Genomic DNA, 17,574 nt, shown 5'->3' with positions numbered 1-17,574 from the left:
AGATCAATGGAATAGAATTGAGAGTCTAGAAATAAAACTCTCTATAGTCAACTGATTTTCAACAAGACTGCCAAGACAATTCAATGGGGAAAGAATAGTTTTTTCCACAAATGGTGCTAGGGCAACAAAATGATTGTGAACCCCTACCTAACACCATACACACACACACACACACACACACACAAAATAACTCAAAATGAGCCTAAGTCTAAGAGTAAGATCTAAAGCTATACAATTCTTAGAAGAAAACACAGGGGTAAATCTTTGTGACCTTGGATCAGGCAAGACTTCTTAGATATGATCCTAAACAGCACAAGGGATATGAAAAAAAAGGATAAATCTGACTAAGTCAAAATTAATAACTTTTATGCTTCAAAGGATACCATCAGGAAAGTGAAAAGACAACCACAGACTGGAAGAACAATTTGCAAATGAAATACCTTGTAAGGAGCTTGCTTGTATCCAAAATACATAGAGAACTATTACAACTCAGTATTAAAAGAACAAATATCCCACTTAAAAATGGGCAAAGGATCTAGGGGCGCCTGGGTGACTTAGTTGGCAAGCATCTGACTCTTGATTTCAGTTCAGGTCATGATCTCAGGGTTATGAGATCAAGCCCCACATTGGGGTCCACATTGGGCATGGAGCCTGCCTAAGATTCTCCCTCCCTCTCCCTCTGTTCCCCCCCCACACACACAAAAAAAAGGAGAAATAGGTAAAGGATCTGAAGAGACAGTTCTCCAAAAAAGATACACCAAGGGTCAATAAACACATGAAAAGATGTTCAACATCACTAGTCACCAGGAAAATGCAAGTCAAAACTACAATGACGTATCACTTAACACTCACTAATATGGAAATAATCAAAGTCAGTTAATAACAAGCATTGGCAAGGATGTAAAAAAAAAAAATCAGCTCTCTCATACACTACTGTTAGGAATGTAAAACAATGGAGCCATTTTGGAAAACAGTCTGGCAGTTCCTCATAAAGTTAAACATAGTTACTATATGATCCAGCAATTCTATCCACAGGTATAAACCCAAGAGAAATGAAAACATACACCCCACACAAAAACTTGTACATGAATTTTCATAGCAGCATTATTCATCAAAGGCCAAAAAGTGGAAACAACCCAAATGTCCATCAACTGATGAACAGATAAGATGTGGTATATACACATAATATATTCAGATCACATCCATACAATGGAATATTTGGCAATAAAAAGGAATGAAGTAATGAGACAAGCTTCAATATGAAAGAACGTTAAAAATATTATTTTGAGTGAAAGAAACCAGTCACATTAATAAAAAATTTTCACAATAGGCAAGTCTATAGGCAGAAAGTAGACTGGGGTTGCCTAGGACTAGGTATGGGAGGGAGAGTGATGGAGAGTGACTGCTAATGGGCATAAGGTTTCTTTTTGGGGAAATAAAAATTAGGTTGTGGTGATGATTGCACATATCTAAAATCACTGAGGGGCGGGGCGCTTGGGTGGCTCAGTCGTTAAGCGTCTGCCTTCGGCTCAGGTCGTGATCCCAGGGTCCTGGGATCGAGCCCCGCATCGGGCTCCTTGCTCTGCAGGAAGCCTGCTTCTCCCTCTCCCACTCCCCTGCTTGTGTTCCTGCTCTCGCTGTCTCTCTCTCTCTGTCAAATAAATAAATAAAATATTTTAAAATTAAAAAAATAAATAAATAGGGGCGCCTGCGTGGCTCAGATGGTTAAGCGTCTGCCTTCAGCTCAGGTCATGATCCCAGGATCCTGAGATCGAGTCCCGCATCGGGCTCCCTGCTATGCAGGGAGCCTGCTTCTCCCTCTGCCTCTCTCTTTCTTTCATGAATAAATAAATAAACATTAAAATAAATATATAAATAAATAGATAAAATCACTGAGGGGTACCTGGCTGGCTCAGTGGGTGCAGCATGTGACTCTGAGTCTTGGGGTTGTAAATTCAAGCCCTATACTGGGTGCACAGATTACCTGAAAATAAAATCTTAAAAAAAAAAAAAAAACTTTAAGGAACGTCTGGGTGGCTCAGTCGGTAAGCGTCTGCCTTCAGCTCAGGTCATGATCCCAGGGTCCTGGGATCGAGTCCCGCATCGGGCTCCCTGCTCCACGGGAAGCCTGCTTCTCCCTCTCCTACTCCCCCTGCTTGTGCTCCCTCTCTCGTGTCTCTCTCTGTCAAATAAATAAATAAAATCTTAAAAAAAAAACTTTAAAAAAGTAAAATAAAACAACTGAATTGTACAATAAGCAGTTTAAAAAAACAACCGTAAGGCAACAGGAAAACACTGAGGGGAGAGAAAAGAGGATAAGAGGTGAGACGGTATGAAAGACAAATTTTGCCTCTTGGAATTATTTGATGACAGCCAATATGCCAGGATCCAAGTTAAGCAGAACAGAACTCAGAAGGCTGGAAACCTTTTCTCAGTTCAGCACAAATTAGTTTTGCTCCCAGTTTCCAGTTTCTGCTCATTCAGTCCCCCACCTTTTCCTCTGGGGTGAGAAGAAATGGGTATGCCTCTCTATCCCCCACCTTACACATTGAGAATAGTGTCTAATAGGCATCCTTCTCCATTCTGAGAACATGGAGCCTGTGGATATCAAATCACTGTCTCTTCATCTACATATTGGTTAGAAGGTCCTGATAATATCTAAGTGGTAAATATACCGGAAAAGACAGTTACTGTCAGCCCTCATGGTGGGAACCATATCATACAGATTTGTATATTCACAAGGCCTTAGAATTCCTATTCATATGAATCAAGAAGGGACAAATGAGAATCAAAGGAGTGGGTAAGGGGCGCCTGGGTGGCTCAGTCAGTTAAGTGTCTGCCTTTGGCTCAGGTGGCTCAGTCAGTTAAGTGTCTCATCTGCCTTTGGCTCAGGTTGTGATCCTGGGGTCCTGGCATCAAGCCCCACATCGGGCTCCCTGCCTGCTCGGTGGGGAGTCTGCTTCTCCCTCTCCCTCTCCCTCTTATCCCTTGCTCATATGCTCTCTCTTTCTCAAATAAGTAAATAAAATCTTTGGAAGGAAGGAAGACAGACCAGGAGGAAGAGAGGGTTCTTGGGATTTCGATATTGCTCCCCAACCCTATCCTCTATTCCCACCCTCCTTCCCACCCGAGCCCCCCAACACACAGAGCATTCCAGGTTTTACTTTGTATGCCAGAAAAAAAAATTTTTTTAAGATTTATTTTAGAGAGAGAGAGAACATGTGCACACACTCAAGGAGGGAGGGCTGGGGGTAAGGGCAGAGGGAGAGAGTCTTCAGGCAGACTCCCCACTGAGGACAGAGCCCACATGAGGCTCGATCCCACGACCCATGAGATCACGACCTGAGCTGAAACCAAGAGTTGGACATTCAACTGACTGAGCCACCCAGGCGCCCCTGCATGCCAGAGATTTATTAAACACATGGAATGTGCTGCTTACCATGATCAGGCACACTTCTACAAGCCCAGAGTTCAGTAAAAATACAGCCATTGCTTAAGAAAAGAATATGGGCTGGTATTAATGAAAAACACCGATCCACCAAAGCAGAAAGCCTCCACTTTCAAACAGGTGATAACTTAAAATGTAATGATAACTAGCTTCTCATATATTTCAATCATTTCCCATAAGCACTCAATCCATTTGAAGACTGCCAACTAGATATAATTACTAGCCATTAAGAACAAGTCAGACCACTAACAAACTAGATTAACAACTTAGTTCATTACCAAATTGGGTCAGATTCAAATTTGTGCCACAGGCAAAAGGTGGTATATTGTCAAATCACTTAGACAATTAAACTTGACGCAAAAAAACTCAAAATATTTTAAATCTTGTGACAAAAAAAGAAAGACCAAATTTAAAAAAATATCTGGAGAAATAGGAAGATATTTAATGGAATTTGAAGACCACAAACTGCCACTAAATAAAAATAAGAATTTCTATTGTCATATTCCTATCCACAAATTTCTACAACTGCGTTATACTAAAAGAAAAAAAGAGTTCTTACTTTAGATAAAAGATTATTTAGTTCATGGGGATGAAGCTTTACCACTTCTCCAAGTTGCTGTGCAGCAGCTTTTCTTGTAACTGGAGTAGTGCCAGTATCCAGTAAGATAAAAAGACGGTCAAGCCTAAAATAACAAAAATATAATGATTATTCTGAAACGTGTTTCCTCATTGGTGTAAGTTTAATAAATAAATGTATTGAGCATTTATGAACAAAGACCTATTCTAGGGCTACAGGAGAATCTCTACTCTTAAGGAACTTGCAATCGGGGGTAGGGTAAGTAGAAAGGCAAGTACACAAATAATTAGAATACAGGATACAACAATATTGTGTCAGAAAAGAAATACAAAGTGCTCTGAAGAGTGGGAACAGAGGGAGCAAATACTATATATCCCCAGCTGTGTAATACTGAAAAGGCTTCATAAAATAAATGGTGTATGAGATGGACCTTAAGAGGTCGACCACAAAGGTCTTGGTGGAACTGGAGCTCTATTTTAGGAAGATTAATCTGGCAGCAGCGTGAAGCATGAAGTGTAATGGAAGAAAACTTTTATTAGAGAGTTTTAGGCTAAAAGCGCAGACCTAACCTACCATCATGGCAAGAAGCCTATAAAGAAGTTGGGAGAGGGGCGCCTGGGTGGTTCAGTTAGTTAAGTGGCTGCCTTTGGCTCAGGTCAGGATCTTGGGGTCCTGGGATAGAGCCTGGCATAGGGCTCCCTGCTCAGCGGGGAGTCAGCTTCTCCCTCTGCCCCTTCCCCTGCTTGTGTGCTCTCTTTCTCTCAAATAAATAAGTAAAATCTTATTTATTTTTTTTAAAGATTTTTTTATTTATTTGACAGAGACACAGCAAGAGAGGGAACACAAGCAGGGGGAGCAGGAGAGGGAGAAGCAGGCTTCCAGCTGAGCAGGGAGCTCGATGTGGGACTCCATCCCAGGATCCTGAGATCATGACCCGAGCCGAAGGCAGATGCTCAATGACTGAGCCACCAGGCGCCCTAAGTAAGTAAGATCTTTAAAAAGAAATTTTTTTTAATTAAAAAAAAGAAGTTGGGAGAGAGGGTGCAGAGGATAAACATACATGGTGCAATAACGAAATGTCAAGAAAATTAGACTCTCAGACTCTGAATCTTAGAAAATGAAGATTCATTTTTCAAAATGGGAAGAACTAGTAGAGAAAATATGGGAAAAGATGGTAAGTTTACTAGTGGGGGGACAGGATAGCTAGGAGAGACCAAAAAGGATAGCTGGAATAGAGTTCTGAAGTTCAGGAAGAACTGAGACTAAAGGTATATATATGGGGTCATTTGTATAGAAGTGACAAATACGGCAAAAATAAGATCTCTGAGTAAAATGTTTCCAAAGGCATACAGCATAATGGCATCAATTCTAGAGCCACAACACCACAGTTCAAATTCCAATTCTGCCATTTATCCAATGAATAAAGCTTGGAATAATATCACAATGCCTTATACCTGGAATAGGTAAGAAGTAGAACACTGTGTTACTGTCATTTTGGAATACAGGAAAATCCTAAGGTTTTAGAAAGGCAAAGTCACAAGTAACTACCACCAACTATCCACATATCATAATATAGGTTTAGCTTTCCTATCACACTACTAATCAGGCTCAATAAGGCAAAGTGAACGCCACAGGTAATGAAAAGAAGGCAGCTTCATACTTCATATATGGAATAAATGGGTACTTTTAAAAAAGACGGAGGATGGGGCGCCTGGGTGGGTTAGTCGACTGAGCATCCAACTCTTGGTTTCCAGCTCAGGTCATAATCTCAGGGTGGTGAGATGGAGCCCGAGTCCGGTTCCACACTCAGTTGGGAGTCTGCTTCTCCTCTCTCACTGCCCCTCCCCACCACTTGCACGCATGCACTCGCACGCTAAAATAAATAAATCTGTAAAAACATTTTTTAAAAAGATGGAGAATGACAAGGGGCAAAGTTATATTGACTGCCCAATGCTATAAAGGGGAGATTTAATGAATATATTTTCAAATTTTATCTAATGAGGAAGAGAGAGTAAGGTCCCAATGAAGCTCTTATTTTACTTCTGGGATTATTTTTCTATCACTAAGAGCTAAAAAATTACACAACAAAGCTCTGAAAGCCTTTTCGAAGAAAAGATAAACCTTTAAGAGGCAGATGAAATGGGCAGGATCGTTTTTTTTCTGGTAGTATTTCTCAAACTAGCCAGTCACTAATAAGCACAAAATCATTGTAAGTAGTAAGAAATAGAACTAAAATAGATCTTTTTCATTCAAGAATGCTAAGAGTACTATGAAAAGTTTTTAACTGCTTCAGAACAAAACACTATGAGGTAAGGTTCAAATTTATAGTTAGGGGTATGTAGGAAGGACAAATTTTAAGAAAAATATGTGAGGTAATAAAAAAGCCAGTGGCATAAAGCAGAATAATACAACACAGTTTCTGCTTCCAATGTACTGAATGGCACACAGAATGATTACAAAGAAATTAATTTTTATAAGACATGCGAACATTAATTTACTTTATATATACACTATACACAGACACATTCCATCTGCTAACACAATATTTCTCCTTATCAATTCCAGGCTATCTAAATACTTGCCTTTACCCATTCATTCATCGAGTTTTGCTACAGGATTTGGTGAAGAGTGACTCAGAGATAGAAGAAAAGGAAGGGAGAAAACATTTTTTTGACAACTGGTGTTATTTAAAAGTTCTAAGACTAAGTCAGACACAAATCCCTTTCCCATAAAATGATTTCCCTCACCCATCCCATACATAACTCTCAGAATGCCCCTTGAATTATTTTCATCTTTAAATCGAGTTGTGATGTTAAAGTTCATGAGAACCATCTCTGAACCTCCACAACAAACATCTGCACATTGCCATGACCGTATGATTTTGTCCAAGAAATTTGCAAAAAGAAATTTCAAACATCTGGGATGCCAGGGTGGCTCAGTAGGTTAAGCATCTGCCTTCAGCTCAGGTCATGATTCCAGGGTCCTGGGATCAAGTCCCGCATCAGACTACTTGCTCAACGCAGAGCCTGCTTCTCCCTCTCCCACTCCCCCTGCTTGTGTTCCCTCTCTCGCTGTGTCTCTCTCTGTCAAATAAATAAAATCTTTAAAAAGTAATAATAAAAAAATAAAATTATAAAGAAAAGTTCAAGTTTCTTGGGGCCAAGTTTAAGTATTATTTTTAAGCAAAGAAAGTGTGTGCTAAAAAAAAGTGAGCTATATTAGAATTTTTTTTCTTCCTTTGAGAAACACCCTTAATCTGTAATAGCTATATTATGTCAAAACAAGTTATAAAAATAACAGAACTGGTGGTTCAGTCGGTTAAGCGTCTGGCTCAGGTCATGATCTCAGGCCCTGCATCGGGCTCCCACACTCGACAGGGAGTCTGCTTGTGATTCTCTCTCTCCCTCTGCCCCTCCTCCCGCTCTCTCCCCCTCTCTCTCTCAAATAAATAAACCTAAAAAAAAATACAAAAAAAGAGAACTGATGCTAAGGTAATGTTTCAGTTAAGTGATAAGATCAGCCGAGCAGTATTTCAGCATTCTGAACATCAAGAGTTACACCTGCGCCAAATAGCAAGCTGAGAAAAAGACTATGAAGTAGGCACTGTATTCCTTCAAAAATCTCCACCCTTTCTAAACTTTCCTTTAGTCTCCTGCTACCCAGCTTCATTAGAACCACACTCCTGGCCAAAGACCTCTGACTTCTCTCTAACCTAATGCTGATCCTGTCTCAAAGCCACACAGTTCCTCTTGCCTCTCCTTTATGCAAAGCCTTTTATCCCAATGCCATGTCATGTAACCTCTGCTCCTCTAGCAGCCAACTGTCCTGGGGTTAACAGATCAGCTCACTCTCTCACCTTATCCAGGCCTAATTATCCTTATATCTTCCACCTTGGTGGTAGCCAAACTTGCCTCCCTGAATAGAGGAATGGGGATACAAGAATACTTTTTTTTTTTTGGAGTTCTCCCTTCCTCTATCCAGAACAGCAGAATAAACACCACACAAAAGGAAGAACAAAGGGATGAGCAGACCAGGATCTGACAAGAGGGCAGTCTGACCTGTTATCCCACGGTAGCCAGCTATGAGGCAAGCAGGGTAAGCATCAGGGCCAGGACACAATGGAAAAGGCTGGTACAGTGAACTGGTGGGGGAAGGGTTTCGAAAGGGCATTGAGACAGGGTCAGTATTATGTTGGAGGGCGGGTAGGGGCCTCGGTGAGGGAGGGTGTGACAGAAGCTAGGTGGTCAGAAGAGAAAGGAAGTTAAAAGAAGGGCTAATTGAGGAAACACAGTACTTACCACAATACTTCTTTTGGCTAAAACTTCTCTTGCAGAACCGCTAGTAGAAAAAAAATGCCATTCTTCATTCTTTGAGGGATAGACAGATGGAGGAGAAAGAGGTAATAGATGTCAAGCTGTATGAAAGGTACCAAAGACTGGAAGAATAATTTAAATAAAATATAAGGCAATTATATTTGACAATACCTACTGGTTATGAATTTACTGATAAGAAATCTGGCCCATTTTCAACTTTGATTTTAATTCAGAGAGAATTATACAAGACATGATTCATGTTTTGTTTACCAACCTGTGACTTCAGGCAATTGCTCTAAAGACTGACTAGAAAAAGGAAAGAGTACATAGAAGTTTGTAGAGGTTATGCTGGCAGCTGCAATCTAACCCCTCTTCAGCTGCTTGCATTATGATAATTCATGAAGTAAAGATATAAAAAGATACAGACAGAAATCATAGCCATTTTGAACTATGTCCTAGGTTACTACTTCATTGTTAATAAACAAGTATATGTTGCATCTCCACTCCTAAACCAGTTGAAAATTAAAAAAAAAAAAAAAGGTATAGGGGTGCCTGGCTGGCTCAGTAGGTAGAACATGCAACTCTTGATCTCAGCATTGTGAGTTTAAGTCTACGTTGGGGGGCAGAGATTACTTTAAAAAAGAAGTATAAATACAACTTCTTCAATCTACTTCCGACCTCCATATTCTCAGAATAAATTTAAACTTAATCTCTTTGAAAAATAGCATAAGGTCAGGGTACCTGGGTGGCTCAGTCGTTAAGCATCTGCCTTCGGCTCAGGTCATGATCCCAGGGTTCTGGGATGGAGCCCCATGTTGGGCTTCCTGCTCAGCGGGAAGCCTGCTTCTCCCTCTCCCACTCCCCCTGCTTGTGTTCCCTCTCTCACTGTCTCTCTCTGTGTCAAATAAATAAATAAAATCTTTAAAAAAAAAGAAAAGAAAAATAGTATAAGGTCAACTAGCAGAATACCTCACAAGGAAAGCTTTGTAACCTTAACTAAGAGAATTATCAGTCAAGTTTGTCTATTCTGTTATACTTTTTTTTTTTACATTTAACAAAAGTGCAGTAAAATTTAAAACAACTATTTGAACTTTTTAATTTTCTGTGTGACTTAGGGAATAAGAAAAGAAATTAAATATCTAATATAAACACTGTATTAAGTTTCACATATTATCATTAGGCAAGAAAGTTATGGTCAAAAGAAACAACTTCCAAGAAATTCTCTAGACCAATGTTTTTATTTCGTTGTTGGTTTTTTTTTAAGATTTTATTTATTTATTTGACAGAGACATAGCAAGAGAAGGAACACAAGCAGGGGGAGTAGGAGAGGGAGAAGCAGGCTTCCCATGGAGCAGGGAGCCCGATGTGGGGCTCGATCTCAGGACCCTGGGACCATGACCTGAGCCAAAGGCAGACACTTAATGACTGAATGACCCAGGTGCCCCTAAACTGATGTTTTTAAATGTATACCTTCTAGTTCATATTGTGGGTAATTTGAAACTATGCTACTGTTATATTCTTTAAACAAGGAAGATTACTTTAAGACACCGCACAGTATACTGAGAATCAATATGAAGATGTGAAACCACACCAAAGCCAGGTGCAAGGCCAGGGACATGCTAGAATAAACTGCATTCCCTCACTACCACACTAGAACATAACTCCTTAAAATAGGGACTTTAGGGGCACCTGGGTGGCTCAGTAGGTTAAGCATCTGCCTTTGGCTCTGGTCGTGATCCCAGGACCCTGGTATCAAGCCCAGCACTGGGCTCCCTGCTCAGCAGGAAGTCCGCTTCTCCCTCCCACCATGCTTACACTCACACTCTTTCTCTAAGAAACAAAATCTTTTAAAAAAATTTTTTAAAAATAGGGACCCTATTTTTGTTCTCTGTTGTATCTCTAGTACCTAGAACATAGAAAGCATTCCATAAACTCATTAAATGAATGCTGAAATAGTACAACCAAACAGTTATTTCCTTTAGGACATTTTTTTCTAACCTCTACTCTTAATCCACCCATCAAGCTTCAGCCTTTTGCATGACTTTATCTTAAAGATAAAATCTAGGTTCTTCAGAAGAAGTATGTTATTTTAAAAGTTCATATAAAATTGTGCACTTTAAAATAGTTAAAATGGTGAATTTTATGTTATGTGTATTTTATCACAATTTAAAAACAAAACAACAAAACGCTTTATATAAGTACTCTGAGAAATAAACCAAAGAACAGGGAGGCATTTACCATACAGACTGAAGTGTAAAAGTTCTATATACCTCTTCTACCTTTCCTGGCTTTTTTGTTCCTAACTTTTTTAAAGTATAAAATATTTGACATATTATTATCTACAATAGTTCTTTCTGTCAATCCTATAATGGATTGAAATTAGCAGTAATGGAGGAACAGGCCTAACAAACACAAGAAACCTGTGCTATCCTAGAGATCATCAAGATCATTTTAGCATTTTCCCTGTCAGGAGGAAGGATCCACTGGAACTTCCCCCACATCAAGAAACTTCCTTGTATTTGGTAGAACAGGACTGTTGAAACAATGTTTCTCTGAAGCATCAGCAATACAGAGAGAATTAACAAAACTGAGCAAAGTTCTGATCAAATGTAGCAATTTGTTTCTTCCGTAAGAGGGTGTGTTCCCTTTTTTTCCAGAAAGCTTTCTGAACACTGCATTATTTTCAAATGCAAAAATGTCAAGAGGCCTGAGAAAGTTTCTAATAATGCAGTCATATCATAATTACTGTCTAGACATTTTAGACATGACCTTTATAGCTTAGATCACCAAGGAAAAATTTTCTAAATTGTATTTTTAAATTTATATGATCAAGGGAAAACTATGTTCCTATTAGCTAGTCAATATACAATAGTCACCTCAACCAATTATGGGATAATCTGGCAAAGGTATGAAAAACAACCTTAAAAAAAAAAAAAAGGGCGCCTGGGTGGCTCAGTTGGTTAAGCGACTGCCTTCGGCTCAGGTCATGATCCTGGAGTCCTGGGATCGAGTCCCGCATTGGGCTCCCCCAGCGGGGAGTCTGCTTCTCCCTCTGACCCTACTCCCTCTTATGCTCTCTCTCATATAATAAAATAAAATCTTTAAAAGCACACACACACACACACACACACACACAAAAACCTGAGTAAGCCACGGTACTCAATTTACCATCTTCTGTAATAAACATATCTTAACAATTCGTCTAAGGCTGCCTTTACTATTGATGGCCCAACCCCCAACCAAGTGATAAATGATACTGGAGAAAGGCTCACAAAGCAAAACAGCAGTATTCAAAGATTTAACAGTTATTATTACAACTGTTTGCAAGTAACACTGAAAGCTGTAATATATATTAATTTGTCTTTTTGCTGAGGTTGGTTTTCTGGGAGCAAGTAGCTAGTGAATGAGCTTAGCTGACCTTCCAGCATTCACATCTTAAGGGCAACACTGTTCTCTACTCCTACATTTGTATACTTGTCTCTTATTAAGGGTCTAAAAGAGTCATACATTTTTCAGTAATACTTCACTGCATTTTACAGAGAACTTCAAATGCTTTAACTATATTTGCAATTTTAGAGAGTTTCAAAGTTTGTTTGCAAGATTTAACTCTCCCACAAGTCAAGAGTTGACTATGTATTTGATAATTTTGCCACATTCTTACAATTCAAAGTATAAAACTAGACCTTTATAAAACTATAAGCAGGGTCTAAAAAATTTGATCACACAGAGTGCAAAGCTGTATCATATCCAATTTGCATTATAAAAGGCCACACTATCACAGAATTCAATATGCTATACACTTTTAAAAATAGTTTTGATAACATTATGTTTTTAAAATTATAATCCTGGCTAATATTCAAAGGTATAGTGAAAGTCTGTCTTCTTAGGGAAAAACTATAGCTGAACTATAAGGACTCACTGAAAAACACTGGAAATATTCTACTACATATATAAACTATGGTAAAATCATGACAGCTATTGAAACAAGAAACAAAATCACTCATTCGTTTAAAAAAAATGGGTAGAGCACCTACTAGGAGCCAAGCACTCTCCTGGAAAGAGAAGGATCAGACATACTCCCTTCTCTCCAGAGTATATGTAAATCCAAGCAGGGAGGAGAACAATTAAACAATTACAAAATATATAATGACTGAAAGTACATATTGGTGCAAATAACTCGAAGTAAAACCAGAGAAAGCTCCCCAAAGTGACATAGAAGCTTAGACTCCAAAACTAAGGCTGGACTAAAAACTAAGGTTAGCCAGACTTGGGGAGGGGGGTGGGAGGGCAAGAAAGAAATGTTCCAGACATAAAGAATGGGAGGTGAGAACACAGATTCAAAATGAAAGGGAGAGAGAGAGATGCAGAGAACCTGACACAAGGTGAAGCTAAAAAGGTGAAGCAGGAACTAGATCACAGAGAACCTAGTAAGATTAAGTCTGTTAAGGAATTTGGACTTTAGGCTAAGGCAAAAGAAAACACCTAAAGGTTTTAAGCAAAAAAATTACATTAAAATTTGCATATTAGCAAAATATGGCTGAAGAATAAATTAGAGATGCCATGGGAGGCAAGAAGAGCAAGTGGCTGCTGTTGCAGGTGTCTTGGATCAGAGATGATGGTGGTATGGAACAGGATTGTGGTAACTGGTATGGAAAGAAAGAAGACTGGCCAGAGAAAGATTAGAAAAATAGACTAACAGGATTGGATTTGGTAACTGGCTGGATGGGGGGAAGAGGAGAGAGGAAAAAATCATTTATTATTCCCAGATTCCTGAACCTGGCAATTGAGGGAATGATGGTACCAACTAACCATTTCCCTTCTGTTGGAAATATTTACAAGGTCCTAAAAATATTACAGTGCAAAAAAATATTTTAATTTTATTCTGGCAAATATGATTTTTATCTCTTAAGCTATCTTTTACCTATTCTGCATACAATATTCAAATGAGTCTGTATTCTACAACCATAAACCAACAAGAAAGGAAATTCAGTTAGTAAAGAAACATGCTTAGTCTATGGAGAAGACCGGCTTGAAATTAAAGTTTGCTATTCAAAGTGAATCTTCTAATAAAAAAAGCAAGAACTGACAGTATCCTCAAAACACATAAGGTATCTCAAGAAGTGTCTTTCTTGAACCATCATATCACCAAAATATACACAGGAGTAGCTTTTATATAAAACCATGACGGGCTTTTTTTTTTTTTTTTAAGAATTTAACAGAATTTTGGCAAAGTAAGAATCTACATAAAAAAGAGCACTACCCTTTGAAATCCAATGTCACGAACAAAAGGCAGTAGCTTTCAAAACCCACTCATTCATTCAGAAATTTACATGCCCTAAACTTCTATAAATAGATTAGCATAGGCCAAGCAGATTAGATTCTCTCTAAATACTTTCATTTTGTCTCTATAAAACTATACCCAATACTGTGAAAACAGTCCGCTCTAAGAGGAATTTCATGAGCTAATTTTTTTTTTTAATTTTTTATTAAGTAAACTCTCCACCCAACATGGAGCTTGAACTCATGACCCCTAGATCAAGAGCCGCATGCTCCACCAACTGAGCCAGCTAGGCCCCCCAGGAGCTACTCATTCTCTTAAACATTGTATCATCTAATAAATAAATCTCATATTAAGTTGCTGTATCAATGTATTTATAACATACATATATATTTATACAGGAGGTAACAAATTAGAAGATACACCTTTCAGTTATTTGCAAAAAGTTAAATTACCACTTTATTCTCTCAAGGCAATTTTATATATCACAAAATAAGACTTTCCTCACACTGGATTCAATTAATGTATGAAATAAAAATGAGATGCTCCATACTACAGGTACCTAGCAACCCCCTTAAACCAACTCCCATGGACTTCTCCCACACACTATTTCATCAGTTATCTAGGGAGACTGTGAGGGATGAGCTACCCTTTTGGCTTGCAAAACAGACACAGCTTGAGCACCTACCATGTCAAGAAGTGTGTTCAATTAATTGTGAAAAATGAATGAAAACTATTTGTTTTCTGAACCATCATTGCTTCCTTTAGTCTATGTGATAGAAAGACCCAGTTCTCATGAAAACTTACCTCATCAACTCTAGTGAACTTGGTGATTCCTGATTGCTATCAGAGGGACTATTCCCTACTTACATTTCCAAAATCAAACCTCTAACTAAAGTTTTCCCACCATTCTTAACTACACTGGAGGAAGGGACTTTCCTCCCATAGCTATACGTCTTGTTGGCTTTTCTGCAGTTTTCCTAGACGTTCCTGTTGACAGGCAACATTTTAAAGTAATTTAAGGGGCGCCTGGGTGGCTCGGTCGTTAAGTGTCTGCCTTAGGCTCAGGTCATGATCCCAGGGTCCTGGGATCAAGCCCCGCATCGGGCTCCCTGCTCCGCGGGAAGCCTGCTTCTCCCTCTCCCACTTCCCCTGCTTGTGTTCCCTCTCTCGCTGTGTCTCTGTCAAATAAATAAATAAAATCTTTTTAAAAAAATAAAGTAATTTAAGATTTGTGGTATCTTTCACACCTCAGTTAAGAAAGACGGTGCTAATACAATAACTTGCCAAAGATTACAGTGCGGACGACTGAATGTTTACTGCTAAACAAAAGAACTATGCTCTAAGAAAAAAGTCCTCAGGAAAGAACAAATCCCTAAAGCCATAAATAATTTCTAACATAATTAGAAGTTCACTCGGATAATAGTAATTCAAATCTCCCAGACCTCGACAGTTACTACCAAGTTTTCCCATGAAATGGAGGTTAGGAATCAGCCTTAGGAACACTAAGAGAGGTAACAGGCTCTAGAACTGAAAGGGGGAAGAGAAACCAGAGAAGAGAAGCATGGTGAGGAAAGAGAAAAACTAGCTCTAACGTGGCACAGGGCACAAGGAAAAGACATTTTTGAACCGATTTACGAGGAGTAACTCGAGCCCAAACCCTCACAGACCGAGAAGCGAACTCCGAAGTCGGTGGAAGAAGGCGCCCGAGCCCAGTGACAATGGGAACGGCTCATTTCTAGGAGTGTGGGCACCGAGAGGAGACCGTGCCTCGCCTGGGCCACCTTCCCGTCCTCTCTTCAGGAGCAAGACCCACCTGGAGACCGCCATGGCCGGGCGCCGGCTTTTCGGGGCTCCCCGCGAGCTACGCGCCGCACCGCTGAGGCGCTAGTTTCCAGAGAGCAGAGCGGCGAAGGCCCAGGCCGCGGTCAGAGGGGAGCGGCCGGTGCGGCGCGGGGCGTCCCGCCGCTGGCCCTTGAGCATCTGCCCCGCCGCCTGCCCGAATTCGTACCCGCCGCGGCCGGGGAGCAGGGGTCTGAGGCGGCGGCGGAGGCGGCAGTCCTCCGACCCGCACGACTTCAAACCGGGGGCCCCCAGCCCCGCTCTTTGCTGACGCAGGCGTCGGCACGCTGGACTGAGCGTCAGCGCGCCGGAAGTGACGTCAGCTCACCGCCAGGGCCTCCGCGGCGCGAGTGAGGCGGAGGCGTAGGAGTAGTTTCTGCTCGGCGGCGGGCGCTTGAAAGAAAATGTTTGTGGCTCCCTGTCGTTAACGAGGCAGGAAGGATAAATAAGGGTACTCTTATTTCCTAGAGAAGGAAAAAAGGCGATTTAGCCAAGGTTCTGGAAGTTCAAAAACTGAGTTTTTAATTCCTTATTGCCTTGATCCTCATCCAACCAGACTGCTAGAGAAAATAGGATCCTGAAGAACTTAGGTGCTCTACTCGAGGTGGCGATGCCAGTGGGAGGGGTGAAAGCAAGAAAGATCTGCAGTGGCACTTAGGGCACGGGCTCCAATGTTTGCCATAATCGCCAGAAGTTCTGCATAGCTATCATAGGGAAGGTTTTCTGCCAACCATTTTGCCAAAACAAGTTTGTTTTCTCGGTAGTCTAGGTTATAGATACATGATTTTTCTCAACCCCATGTAAAAATTCCCAGCCCCCACCTTTTTTCTTTGGCTTATCTGGCTATTGAGTCGCTTAATTCATCAGGTTTTTAAACATTATTCTGTCACTTAGTGCAAGTCCCTACCACCTTAAACTTGATTTTTATGATAGTGGCTAAGGTATTATTTTTCCAGCTTCTTCAGTCAAGTCCATCTTAGAGACCACTAAGAGATCAATATCAAAAAACACTGCTTTTGTGGCGCCTGTGTGGCTCAGTCGGTGAAGCGGCTGCCTTCCGCTGGGGTCATGATCTCAGGGTTCTGGGATTGAGCCCCACATCGGGCTCCCTGCTCATCTGAGAGCCTGCTTCTCCCTCTCCCTCTGTCGGCCACTCCCCCTGCTTGTGCTCTCTCTCTCCGACAAATAAATAAATAAAATCTTTAAAAACACACACACACAAAACCACTGCTTTTATCATGTCACTCTGCATATAAAATTTGTCCACTGGCTTCTCATTACCTGAAGAGTCTGTCTCAATTCCTGAGTCTGCTTTTCATCTATAAAATGAAGCCAGTGAGAAGTACCATAGAAGGTTATGGAAATAAAATGAGGTCATGTATCTAGGAAAGCTTACAAGAGATTTATAAACCATAAAGTAGTATATAAATGTAAGGGAAAAGAAACGAACTTAAGTGCCTGCTATGTGATAGGCATTTGGCATGCATTATCTCCTATAATTCCTAGGCCGACCCTGTAAAGTAAGTTTTAACTTTCAATTTATTTTTTTTGAGATTTTATTTCTAAGTAATCTCTACACCCAACATGGGGCTCAAACTCACAACCCCAAGATCAAGAGTCACATGCCCTACCAACAGAGCCAGCCAGGTACCCATTAATCTTTAATTTAGAGGTGAAAAAACTAGGCTCAGAAAGTTTAAGTAACTTGCCCACGTTCCAAGTTAGTAATATTTACTGTTGTTCATTCGTTCAACAAATATTTGTTTGGCACCTCTGTGTCAAACACTTTGCAAGGCACTGTTTGTACTGTTAGGCAAAATCCAATTAAGCTGATGTTCAAGTATCTTCACATTTCACAGTCTTCTCACACTCACCTTCTCAATATATTTCCCACCACTGAAACTAAAAAGCACGTACTACTTAACTGATTGTGTACCACATTCATTCATTCAACCAAAATTAAGTACCTACCACTTGCTGAACTCTACCAGAGATTGGAGCTTCAAAAGAAACCAAAACAGACACGGTGCTCGCTTTGGTTGAAGTTACATCCTAATGGAAGGAAAAAGGGTAAACAGATAAACAAGAAAATGTCATGTTTATATTTCATGTAAAG

The 17,574-nt window shown here is 40.1% G+C and overlaps 1 protein-coding gene across 2 annotated transcripts in view; it reads right to left on the bottom strand.

The window, feature by feature from the left end:
* BTAF1 (B-TFIID TATA-box binding protein associated factor 1) overlaps positions 1-15,736 on the bottom strand; it is a 104,425-nt gene extending 88,689 nt beyond the window's left edge. The window contains exons 1-2 of one of the 2 annotated variants that reach the window (XM_027596213.2): positions 15,433-15,736; positions 4,008-4,131 (exon numbers count right to left, since the gene is read on the bottom strand). In XM_027596213.2, the coding sequence (XP_027452014.1) occupies positions 4,008-4,131; positions 15,433-15,446 (138 nt within the window). In that variant the 5' untranslated portion in view covers positions 15,447-15,736. The remainder of the gene's footprint in view (positions 1-4,007; positions 4,132-15,432) is intronic. The other variant, XM_027596214.2, reaches the window with a different exon arrangement.
* Between the last annotated feature and the right edge of the window lie 1,838 nt (positions 15,737-17,574).

Source organism: Zalophus californianus, chromosome 15 (genome assembly GCF_009762305.2).
Source record: "Zalophus californianus isolate mZalCal1 chromosome 15, mZalCal1.pri.v2, whole genome shotgun sequence".
In the NCBI taxonomy this organism is placed as follows: domain Eukaryota; kingdom Metazoa; phylum Chordata; class Mammalia; order Carnivora; family Otariidae; genus Zalophus; species Zalophus californianus.
The sequence above is the reverse complement of the archived record's forward strand: the minus strand, read 5'-3'. Positions and strand labels throughout refer to the sequence as shown.